This window comes from Sus scrofa, chromosome 14 (genome assembly GCF_054392235.1).
Source record: "Sus scrofa isolate SSC_HxYL_T2T_F1_AM1 chromosome 14, Sscrofa_HxYL_maternal_Yorkshire_Landrace_v2.0, whole genome shotgun sequence".
Taxonomy (NCBI): domain Eukaryota; kingdom Metazoa; phylum Chordata; class Mammalia; order Artiodactyla; family Suidae; genus Sus; species Sus scrofa.
In genome coordinates, this window is record NC_139396.1 from 125,906,313 (window position 1) to 125,918,586 (window position 12,274).

The 12,274-nt window shown below is 40.4% G+C and overlaps 1 protein-coding gene across 41 annotated transcripts in view; it reads right to left on the bottom strand.

Annotated features, from left to right (window-relative positions):
* Positions 1–12,274, bottom strand: part of CPEB3 (cytoplasmic polyadenylation element binding protein 3) — a 196,789-nt gene that overhangs the window by 26,669 nt on the left and 157,846 nt on the right. For 40 of the 41 annotated variants that reach the window (XR_014826630.1, XR_014826625.1, XR_014826623.1 and 37 more), the window contains one exon: positions 3,051–3,232. Coding sequence is in view for 30 of the 41 variants with exons in the window: in XM_084994864.1 (XP_084850990.1) it covers positions 3,051–3,232 (182 nt within the window). In the remaining 11 variants the exon portion in view is untranslated. Of the gene's footprint in view, positions 1–1,916; positions 3,233–12,274 lie in introns of those variants that run through there. The other variant, XM_084994871.1, reaches the window with a different exon arrangement.

Genomic DNA, 12,274 nt, shown 5'->3' on the forward strand with positions numbered 1-12,274 from the left:
CGGGAACTCCAAACTTAAGCTTTAGAAGAAAGACACATAAATATAAAAGTGGAAGAAACCTAAAAAAGCATCTATAGAAAAGGGTGCAGTTAGCAGAGGCTCAAAATGGCAGAGACGACAAAATAAGGTATTGTTGGCTATGTTCAAAGCAAGAGGAAAACAAGAAGAGGATAGAGTAATAGTTTGGGAGAAAGGAGTGTAATATTCACAGAAGACCAGTGAAAAAGGAGCGCAACTCAAGAGGAAGCTGGCTTCCATCTCTCATAAGAAAGAAAATGGCCAGAGCAAACAGAGAACATGAAGATGGAGCTAGAAGACAGGGAGAGAAGGGACCCCACCCCTTTCAGTGATTTCCAGTTCTCCCTCTTAGATGACTCTCATCCCAGGGCACTGAAGGAAGTGACGGATCCCTCTGTGACACGACATGGATGGAGACAGCATTCTTTTAGCCACAACAACAGTCCCACTATATTTGCGTGCGTGAGTCACATTATCTATACTGCTTTCTTGTTCAGTATCTCTCCTGGGCTTCTCAACAATCCTGAGGGATACATAATATTACTACCGCCCTCCTTATACACTGACACTCAAGTGACCTGCTCAAAGTCACATAGCCCGCCGGGAACAGGATCAGATGCAGACCCAGCCATGTGACTCTGGTCCAGTGCTCTTTAAAATAACTAGCATACCTTTCACTGCATTTTCAGTAGAGCAACCAATGAGATTCAAGGTACTATTAACAGGATCAGTACAAGTGCATTGCAGCAAGATTAATACTGTTAACCAGCCAGTGCCAGTTAAATGTCTATCCAGCTGCCATATGACTAGCTCAATCCTCAAATCTTATTTGATCTTCAGGCCACCCCCAGGAGAGGGTTACAGATAGGGACCAAGGCCCTGGCATTAAGTAACCTGCTTAGGGTCACCAGTGACTGGTGCAGTAGAGGTTTAAATGTACTGAAATTTGTTCTAGCTCCAAACTCCATAATCCTTTCATTACAACTGGTTGCTACCCTAAATGTTTATCAAGGACTACTCTCAGATATGGAGGGTATGGTTACCCCAATATAGCAAGCAAAAAATAGTCCATGGCGTGCGGAGTCCTGAGAAGTCTGATGTGTCAAATACATTTTTACAGCATGGCCTGTGATTATGCTAACAAAAGAAAATCCACTTCTCTCTTTCTTACCTAGGTCTGTATCTTGTGGGAAGAAATGCTAAGGGCCTGCGCATAGCAGGGGTGAGAGCAGAGACAGATGATAAAACAAAGAGTGCCTGAATTTACTGTGATTCTTAAAGGAGCTAAAGATTACTGTAATCCCTGGGGCAAGTGTCCTTCCTTCTACTAAGGATTGGGCCAGGAGGTTGTTAGGGTGGAGGCAAAAGAAAGACAGAAGCATGGGGAAGTGGAACCTTCTTCTATCATCTCTAGGACCTATGTCCTGAGCAGTCGCACTAATTCTGGCTTCAGAGGGGAACAAAGACAGCTACTTGATACAGATGAGAACATAAGGCTCTTCAGGTTAAGTTTATTGCCTGGGATCACCAGTGGTGGGGGCAGCAGTAATCTAAATGTAATGAAATCTGGGGTCTTAGACTCACAAATGTATAGGCACAAGCAAGTCCACCAGCAGTAGTTAAGAAAACCTGCCACGTAGCACCATTTATCAGTTCACCAAGGGTTTATCAAGGATTTACTGTATCAATACATCAAATGGATAAGCAATGGGAAAGCACTGGGAATGAAGCAGAGAATGAGACAGACACCATGCCTAGCTTTCTAGAGTTTAAAGTCTGGAGGGAGAATTACTGTTACAAAAGGGAAAGATCAGGATGCTGTGGGTGCTTAAACTAGGAATGGAGCTGAATCTTTATCATCCTTCTGAGTTTCCACTGATTCCAAGAGTGTTTCAGTATTCTGTAAAACAATTATTTTATTCACTTCAATTAAAAAACAAACCACCACTACTTACTTTTAAGGATCCCAGGGACAAAGCAAATAGATTGTTTATTTTAAGCACTGGCTTTTGTAATTTGTCCCATGTCTTAGAGAAAATATAATCTTGTTGATACAAGTCCATCACCAATTGAAACTTTCACCTCCCAAGAAACTTAAGTCTGCCATACAAAATTAGTCAAAGTCAACCATAGAGAGTATAGGTGAAACTCTGCAATAAAACATACTTACTACTTTCTTTATTCCAGTCCAGAATACCCCAAGAACTGCAAGTATTCTTTACAGGAAGTATTAACAGCCACGAACAACTGTATAGGGAAGTATTTCTGACTCAATGTTCTCCCACTTGCTCCTTTAAACCATGAATACAGGTCCCGAATTAGCTCCAACCACCTTCTATTCCCTTAAGATTCCAAACAACTGGGATTTAAGGGGTTAAAGCCTGTGCCCGTCCCCAAACCCAAATAAGCACACCCTATAGCTCTATTGTCCCTTTTAGAGGAGAGTTATTAGCAAATCTGAGTGTCTCTAGTGGCCAGGCAGGTAATATCAATGAGCAAAGGGGCATGTAATGTATATGCATATACGACGTGAGCAGAACTACAAGGAGTTGGAGATGGGACTGGAGGGGACAGTAACTATCTGGCTCCAATGATTGGGACCATGTATCATCCTGCAATTTTAGGAGAAACCAGAATTTCAATATTTTATGTATACTACTGAATATTAACACTGAACGTTCCTTCAAGTTTGCTTAAGAGTACCACATGGGTCAAACAGGTTACCAGCTCTCGACCTTCGTTACTGTGCTGATAGCATCATCTTTTGAACAGCACTGGTTTGGTATGCTAAATTCTGCAGGGTTATTTTCATAAGTGTAACATCACCCTGGGGATGGGTGAGACAGAAGGTTCATTAACGCCTTAAATACCAAGGGTGCTCTCTTTTTCAGGCAGCCTAGATGGGCTCATGGACAAACGCCACGGAAGCTGGAGCTGCTCACTTACCATCACCAGGTGCTTTTCTCCCCAGGGGCCCAAGGAGCAACTGTCCTTTCTTTCCCAGAGCAATTACACCCTGAGCAGTTGCTTACCCGTTTGTCAATGTCATTGTGTTGGAGCTGCACAAAGCGAGCGCTGATGGCTGCAATGTAACTCTGCTGATTGGAGAACGCCACGCGGCCAGCACCTTTGGGGTACTTCAGCTCTGGATCCGTATCAATGCCAGCATAGCAGACACCACCATACAAACGGTCCATGATCATTGCCAGTTCAACTGCAAGAAAATAAACACCATTCTGTATAAATGTTGAGAAGGTACTCTTGCCCAGGAGAAGGAAGGACTATTTAAGGATCATGCAGTGTAATTAAGAAAAGGTACACCCATGTTAAATATCAGGAAGAATGTCCACACCAGTCTTTCAACTCAAGTAGGGGAGCTCCTTATAGGATATTTGAAAACAAAAGAAAAAAATTAAGAATTTATGCACACGCACATACAAATTTACATAATCAGAACTTCGGCAACAGTATTAAAGAAAATGATCTATCAGTAATCCTCCTGTTCTAATTTCTAACTACTTAGTCCACGGGAGTGGGCCCTGGGTAAGCAAAGCATTTCAGGTGACTCTGATAAGTTAATAAGAAACTGCTCTATTTACTGACCTCTAGGACTGAAAGCAATTACTGAAAGTCACACTACTGTATTAAGATTAAGTTATAGAAGAATCCATTCATTTTAACTAGAGGCAATATGTTTGCAGCCTTCAAGTAAATCTCTACAATTATAAAAATTAGAGGTTTGAGAGTATATTTATTCCTATTGAGAAATCTCCACACTAACTTCAACACAGGATTCTAAATAATACTAAAAATGATAATAGCAGCAATGAACATTTATTGAACACTTACAATACGTCCGGAAACACTAAGCTGCTACCAAGTCGGTAAGAACACACCCATCCTGCACCCAGCTCTAATTCCAGAGGTCTGGCCTGCACTCCTCACCATACTTCTAAATACACCTTCATATTGTTTTATTTGTAAAACATCTGTATAGGTGGCATTTGGAAACTGGACCATTCTAAAGGTCTGATATTCTAAAACTCTCCTCACAAAAAAGGTACCATAGAGAGACAGAGAGCAGTTACTTACCTGGACCCAATTTGCCTGAAGAGAATTGTTTACTTGACACTGGATGGCACCTCCTCCAGGTATGACCATTCCTTTCGGGCCACTTAAATGGTTTAAATCAAAAGACTTAGCCCTAACCTTGGGGAACAACCCAGGAACCCACGTCTCTCAAACACCTACATATGGTATTTGGAAAGGGGCAGACTAGGAAGACAGATGATGACCTGGGCCACAGCCAGTGTGCAGAGACCATCGCAGGAGAGCTCCACAGGAACCACTATCTGGGGGGAAGCAAAGCAGCACGGCCTGGTGGGGTAGAGGAGGAACTCTGCAGCAGGTACAGGGGCTGAAGGGCTGATTGATTTAAGAACTCCACCAGATTTCTACAAACAGAAGGAAAGCCAAGTACTACTGATTCCTGTAATAAAATGCTGCTGTGGCAGTAAGAAAGCTACGTGGCTATGACGGAAAGATTGTCTTTCTATTTAATTTCTTCAAAATTTCTTCCCAAATCAGTTTGCCTATTACTGGTAGTTGTTTTCTAAGTGTCTGTTTTAAAGAGAAGAATGACCTGCAACTAACATAATTTTCAGAAGGTGAGAAAATAAGTGATAAAGGAGCAATGATTAAGCCCAAGAATAAGTGCTCCGAAAGGCAGAAGAGCAGGCAACGATTCCAATGATCCCATTATGATCAGAATTACTGAGTCCTATCAGCCAAGGGACCTTGGCTACAGTCTTGGGGCAGGATGCAGGAATCACATTGTTTTTCAAACAATGCAATAAGAATCATGCACATACCCTGAATACCAGAGTTCAGTGGGTCCTTATACTTCATCTCAACCACTTCTGACAGCTTGAGGACTTTCTCACATAGCTAATGTGATTCCGTTACAGACAACAAGAAACTGAAAGTGGAATTAATTCATTCCAGTCATTAATGAATTTCCCTTATTAGACAAGTGGGCTTAGCAAAACATATAATAACCTGAGGGCCTAGAAATTAAAGACTAATTTTCCAAAGATCTGGCTTCCTCTGGAACAGAATAAGACAGTGAACACTCCCTCAGTCCAGTGAATGGCCAGGAGAAGAATGCTGGCGAGGGACTGAATAACACTTGTCTTCCACCCTTAGGAAGGACACAAGAAAGTGTCCAATTGACAAAGGTGTACACATCAATTCTAAGCTTGAAGCCTCAGCTCAAGAGGAGGGTTACTGTAACCATAGGTTCTTCTATTGCATAGTGGTCTCCAAAGGAAACCTAGAGATCCTCAGATGCCAGAGAAAGCACCTTCCACAAGCACTGTGCAATTCTAGCTGCTGGAAAATCAGTCGTCTTCATCACCAAAGATTAGGTCATGAATGCTGTTGCTGGCAGTCAAGCACTTTTGATAGGAAAAAAAAAAACTTCAGTCACTCAGCTTTTATGAAAACTTATTATAAATAAATCATTTCCACATAAAAGCCTATATACAGTCATTTTTGTGGCCACCAAAGTGTCTGCAGACATTTGAGCCAATGAAGTCTCATTCAAGTGAAGGACAATTTGTTGAGAAACTAGAAGGAACCAAGGTTGACTAAAGAGTTTTTTGGGGAAAGAGTATGAAAATTACCATCTCCCCACACTAATCTCTATTTTAACTACATAAGGTCTAATACTGTGATGACCCCTAAAGAAAAGTAAATAATGTCCAAACAACTACTGTCTATAATTGGTCCTTTACTCAATCAGCAAGGCTTTGCTAAAAGCATACTTCCTGCAAGCTAAACTCATGCTGGGCTCAAACACCAGAGAGGTGTCACTTAAATAGTAAACACAGTTTTTAATTATTGAGAAAAGTAACCGATTGGTATAAACAGCATTTTAAAAAAGACTAATTTAATTCACCTATTACATAGGTAACTAATAAACACAGAGCAAACGCAAACTTTCCTCAAGTCCTACACATTTCCAATCTGAAAATAATTTCTTTAATAGAGAAGATACAAATTCACCTCCAGATGTCAGAATGTACAACTGCTTTTATTTTTTTTTATTACTCAAATGAATTTATCACATCTGTATGTACAACTGCTTTTACAGAGTAGGTTTTGAAGAGTTCTTTCGAGTGGGTATTAACAGCACAGGGAAGTCCCATATAAACTCCCTTCCTTTCACAGGGAGAAGCTGAGACAAGAAGAGAGCTACCATTTTGACTACTTGGGAGAAAGAGAGAAAAAAGAAGAAAAGCAGTAAGGATCTAGTCGAGTGAACGAAAACCTTCATGGGTCTATCCATATCTTATGGTCTCAACCCTGCTCATGAAATGTGAGTCCTGATCAAGGATGTGTCTTACCTGGAAAATGCAGTCAAACCACCTATTATACCTATGGCAGTGAATCCTCATTCTAAACCATTCTCTGTAGAGGACAAGGACAGGGTAGCTCCCAGGAGCACATTCTTAAGATGAGGCTACCAGAGCAGGGCATACAGGTGGAGGCGAAAATTCAGACAGATGGAGGTGACAGCAGGCACAGACAGAGTCTGTGAGGAAGTCAGGTGTCTCCAAACAATTTTTATTTTTTTCCTTCCTATCCAGACAGGTCTCTGTGGTCACCACAGGGGTGGAAAATTAGGAGTTCTGGTAGCTATATTCAAGGGCATTCTGTACTTTGGATAAGATGCTCTGTGTTCCTAAGACAATTCAAGTCATTTCATGAATAACTGTTTCAAGGTAACGGCACACTACTGTGAGTCTAACCCATACATTGGCTCTTGTGATGAGCTTCACTCTGTCCCAGACTGGAGAGAGTGCCAAGAACACTGCAGTTGCATGTAGCAGGTAGCATTTCCACGAATTCTTCTGGGTTGTCGTGACTATGCCTCCAAAGGTCAATCTGAACCCCAACTATGGTTTTTTGGTTCCTCATAATTCTTCACAGAGATTTGAAAGGGACCTCAGCTCATCAGAAAAAAAGGAAAGCATGATGACTCCCCGATCCTGCCTCACCTTAGGGTTCGGTTCCTATCATTTAACTGGATCTCGAAGCCAGCCTAAGGCAATGTATACGTCTGAGGTACTATGAGCACCAGAAGGGGTAGAGCAGGAATGAGGATTCTTGAGGGAAGTATTAACACGTTCATGTTTCCAGATTCTAAACTGAATCTAGAAACTACATTTCTCCTCTTTGGAAGTAACAAGGTAAACAGGAAATAGGCAGAAGGCACCTCAGGATGACAAAGAGGTCTGAACTTCTGAAAGAAAGGAAAATTCAACTTACAGGTGGACTTTCTAGATTTACAATTGCCAAGTTGGTTCACAAGAGCAACCACGCATCTTTAGTGGGAGAAATGTGCTCAGAAGCTTCCACTCGACATGAGATGCTGGGAAGTTAAGAATATTTTCAAATAAATGGCATGAACAACCAACTAAGAGAGATAAGAGTGTTTGTTTTGATTAAATCAAACTGGTACTAGGTTGGCTTATTACTCTTACTGAGACAACATCTTACACCTCAGCTTGATAAAGCAGCTTCCTTCTGTTCAAAGAGCCCTGAACTTGGAGTCTGGAGATCTGAGTTTAAACCCCAGCTTTTTCACTTGTTGTGGCCTTGACTAATCACTCGCTTTAAACTCTACATTCTTATCTCTACAATGAAAAGTCTACCACTTGGCAATCTCACAGGGTTATCACGCAAATTAAATGTATGTGAGAGCTCTGAGCACAACACAGTGCACAAAGTGGTGCTCGAATATTCAGTTTTGCCCAGGGGTTGTTTTTTCTCTACTCATAAATCTTTGCTGAACATTAACATGGCCTGGTTTCTGCTCCATAAGCACCAATTCATTCCAGTGTGACTCTGGCTTTATGCTAATGTTACTCAGCCTGCCACTGATATGGCAAACTTTGACATTGGCTATGTGTGAGGGTGTGCTTTTTTGGAGGAGGGAAGCACTCAGATACATACCAACACTGGAAAATCCTTAACCCGAAGGGCAATTAAGTCAGTAGGCCTCATCTGGAGTTTATCTGCAACAACTCATACTGAACTTGGGTTTATCGAAAGAAAAAGCTGCTAATGCTGAGAAACATGACATAAGGATTTCTGCCTGCCACCACTTCACTGAACAAAAAGGGATATGGTTACAATATTCCTATTTCCTAAATCGCAAATCAGGATGTGATTCTTTTTTTTTCTTTTTTTCGGTCTTTTTGCCTTTTCTGGGGCCGTTCCCGCGGCATATGGAGGTCCCCAGGCTAGGGGTAGAATCTGAGTTGCAGCCGCTGGCCTACACCACAGATGCAGCAATGCGGGATCCGAGCTGCATCTGCAACCTACACCACAGCTCACAGCAACGCCAGATCCTCAACCCACTGAGCAAGGCCAGGGATCGAACCCGCAACCTCGTGGATCCTAGTTGGATTCGTTAACCACTGCACCACAACGGGAGCTCCCAGGATGTGACTCTTAACACACGTGAACTACTGGAATGTTTGTACAGAATGTCTGAAACACATGCCCTTAGAAAAACTCAGAATGTACTTCTCTAGATAACTACCATACAGCACTGAATATTTACCTAAAAAAATTTAAAATTTATTTCCTCCATAGAAGGGTCATCCTCACAACAGTCAGAGAAAAAAAAGGTGGAGAAGGAAATTTCAGGATCCATAGCAGAGTATTTATAGGGGAGAAAAAGAAAAGAATCATCAGAGTGATAGTTAGGAAAAATGGGAGACCCAGAGATGATGGGCAATTGGTAGGCTCTAGGAATTGAAGACTGATTTATTCTGCAGGGCCTGGTCAGATAACCTGTCAGAAGGAGGTCGTGAAGTGGAGGAATAGCTCAAATGCCTCTAATTAGACAGGACGACTGAGGGTTTTTCAAGTTTGATCAATGTTGGAAATGGAAAGGTCCCAAAGTCTGATCACTAAGGCAGCTCTCAAATGAGATATCTAAGCCATGAAGCTGGAGTCAGAGAACACTCATGTTTACAAACTGGGGGAAAGCACAGGGACCAGGGCCTTCATTTCCCACTTTTTCCTGGTGGTCTCCTCCTGACCTCCAAGCTTGGCACTTATTTGCTCTCAGAGGAAAGAGATGGATTCTGGAGAGGGTCTAATGCCATAGGGATATGAAGCATGGACAGTTCCATACTGAGATTTAGGAAGACCTGTTGCTTACAGCACCTGAATGAAGAGTGGCAACACGCTGTTGTATTGTGCAGGTGGTAGCAGGAGGAGTACCACACAGACCATGCCTTTCCCAGTACTCTCTGAAGGATATGTACACTGTAGCCACAGGGTGGCATGCTGAGTCTACCTGTGGCCTTTCCTAGCATGGGGGTGGGAAGAGGTGGAGAGTAGAAGAAAAACACCAAGAGACTTCGGGCAAACCATCCTTGGCTTGCCCCTGGCATTGACGGGAGTAACAGAAGGGAGAGACAAGAGACAGCATATTATCTGACTTAGAGAAGGCAACAATCAAGAAATCCCACTTAGGGTAAACCCATCTAGATTGTCCACTGATATTTTCCCATTTTCACGCTAATTTCTCTAGGCTTCTGACTTTTTTTTCCACCTGAATTTTTAAAAGGCAGACTTGTCAAAGGATCAGAAGGAGCAACCTAAATTCAGCAGGACAACATTCCTTAAAACATGTTGCCTTGTTTCTTAGAAGTGTACATTTTTATTTGCTGGGATAAGGACCGTATGTAGAATTATCTACTAGTGATAATGACTCCTGTCTTACAATGGGAAAATATCAAAGATAAAAAGCTTTACAAGATTTAAAGGAATAATTCTTGGGTAATAACATTTCAGTCACTCTAACATGTTAAAGGACATTTTTGGCCCAGAATAAGGTCAAAACCAATCTGGACACATAAAACAAACAAACAAAAAAACCCTCACTTGTTGAATACCATCACTGATACCTACTTAGGATCACCTTGCGTATAGTGCCTGAAATAGTTCTAAGACTTTTCAGAATTCCATAACCACAATATCCCTGGAAATGATAAAAAATGCTTGAAGTATTTAAAAACCAAATTTGAGAAGGATCATGTTCTTAGGAGTATAATTCAGCATCTAATTCTGAGTTAGCATTCTATTAATACATTTCTCATTATTTTCTGTTGTGAAATCTCTGACTCCAGAGATGACAACCTATTCAACACAATAATGGGATGTTCCTTCAGTTTGGCATGACACACACTTTCTCAGTGCCAGTAACATAGTGCATGCTCGATAAATGTTCATTGTTCAAGTGGACGGCACAGTGTTCAATTTAAGATTGTCTAGCAAAGTTGAAATGAATGCCTTTAAAAACAATCTTCTGTTCCAAGACACACATCAGTCCAAAGCTCAGTGTGTTTCAAAGAAATCCAATTCTATGCACATGGATAAAAGCTGCAGATTTAACTCTTTCCATCTAGATCACATGGCCTCCAATCTAGAAGTCTTGGATTGATAACAAAATTCTAAGATGCTAATGTAGATTGTTTAGTCTTCTAAAACTAGTTACACTTAAAAGAGGTGCTGACATGGGGGAACATTTCCATTAGCCCAAGAGACTACAGATTACTGCCTAATAACAGCCAAAAAAACCCCCAAAAACAAAACAAAACAAAAAAACAAAAACAAAAGTTTAGATGAAAAATTTTTAGCTTACCTTAAAAAAAACTTTGACATTTATAAAACATATACTATCTAGGCAGGGAACACAAAACCCCATTTCTGACTAGATAACCAAATATAATTCTTGTTTAACTCTAGAACTTGCAGCATCTTATAGACACAGAATATTAAGGAAAAAATAGAATTTAGCATCTTGGGTTTCTTGTCTTTTGGTGTCAGTGTGATCACCGATGAACAGTGTGAAAAACAGATTATCATAAGATTTACAGACAGAAAATGATGTAGAGGCCGATACTACTATCCTTTCAAATCATTTGAACAGAAAAAATAAGGGGTAAATAATAAAAAAGGGAATTTATTTTATGAACTATTGTGTCTGTTGACTTAAAAACAGACAGAAGAGGTTAAAGTCAATTTTGTTATTTTTACAACTGTGGGATTTTTTCTTTCAGAAAAAAAAAAATGGGGGGAGTCCCCATCTACAAAAAAAGGAGAGGGGCTAAAATATTAAAACCAGTTTGTGCTTGTATTTCGTTGCAAAAAAGAATAGCTGGAATACTACCAATGAATGTCCATTTTTGTAGATTATATATGCAGTTAAAAGACTGTCAAAGGGGATTTTTTTTTTCCTTCTCTACTCCTCAAACACTATCAATTAGTAAAAGCCAGGAATGCTCCACAGCGCCTCCATCCACTTTTTTTTTTTTTTTTTTTTTTTTTTTAAAGCACAAGCTGTCTAGAAACAAAGGCCTGCACTGGCCCTCATCTCATAATGCTGTTCACGTTTGAGTTAGCCCTGCCTAGACGTTATTCTGACAGCAGATAAAGGGGAGGCGTCTCTGCTGCTTTGCTTTCTTTCTTTGGGCATAGTTTTCCATTCAAATGAGAAAAAGACCCAAAGATATTTGACTTTCTGAAATACCACAAAATTACAAACTCCACAGTCATAATCAATATGTTTTAAAGTCCTTCAAAATAGAATTATGAATACATCTTTATACAGATCTAAAGCTATCTTTTAAGAACAGGTTGGAGTTGATATTTGAATAAATATGTTAGAAACGTTGAAGAACGTTTAGAATTAACAAGTCACAGAAGTCATAGAGCCAAAGAGTTGTAGGTACATTTTATAATTCTGTTTCACCACTTGATTTGAATGATTTCTGCTTTTTTCTTTTACTTTTTAGGTGGAACTGTCTACTTGCTTACATCTAACATAGAAACACTGTACTTTTGCAGCTATAGTGGCAACGGTTACCTTATTTTTTCATCTTACTTTGAAAAATTAACTCAACTGTTTAAAGCATTTTAAAAACTTTGCTCTTACAAATAACTTTAGTATATTCCATGGACAATAACACTGACCCACAACTCATTAGATTTGTCTTTGGACTGAAATACTGAAGTCATCAGTACAGCATCAACGCCCCAGATCACTTATGATTCTGCCTGATTCCAGCAGGCACGATTATTCCATCACTGGAAAGGAACTTAAAAACAGGGAAGCTTTCAGGAAGTCAAAATAAAGATGCTCAAATACATAACTCACTTTTCAAAGTACATA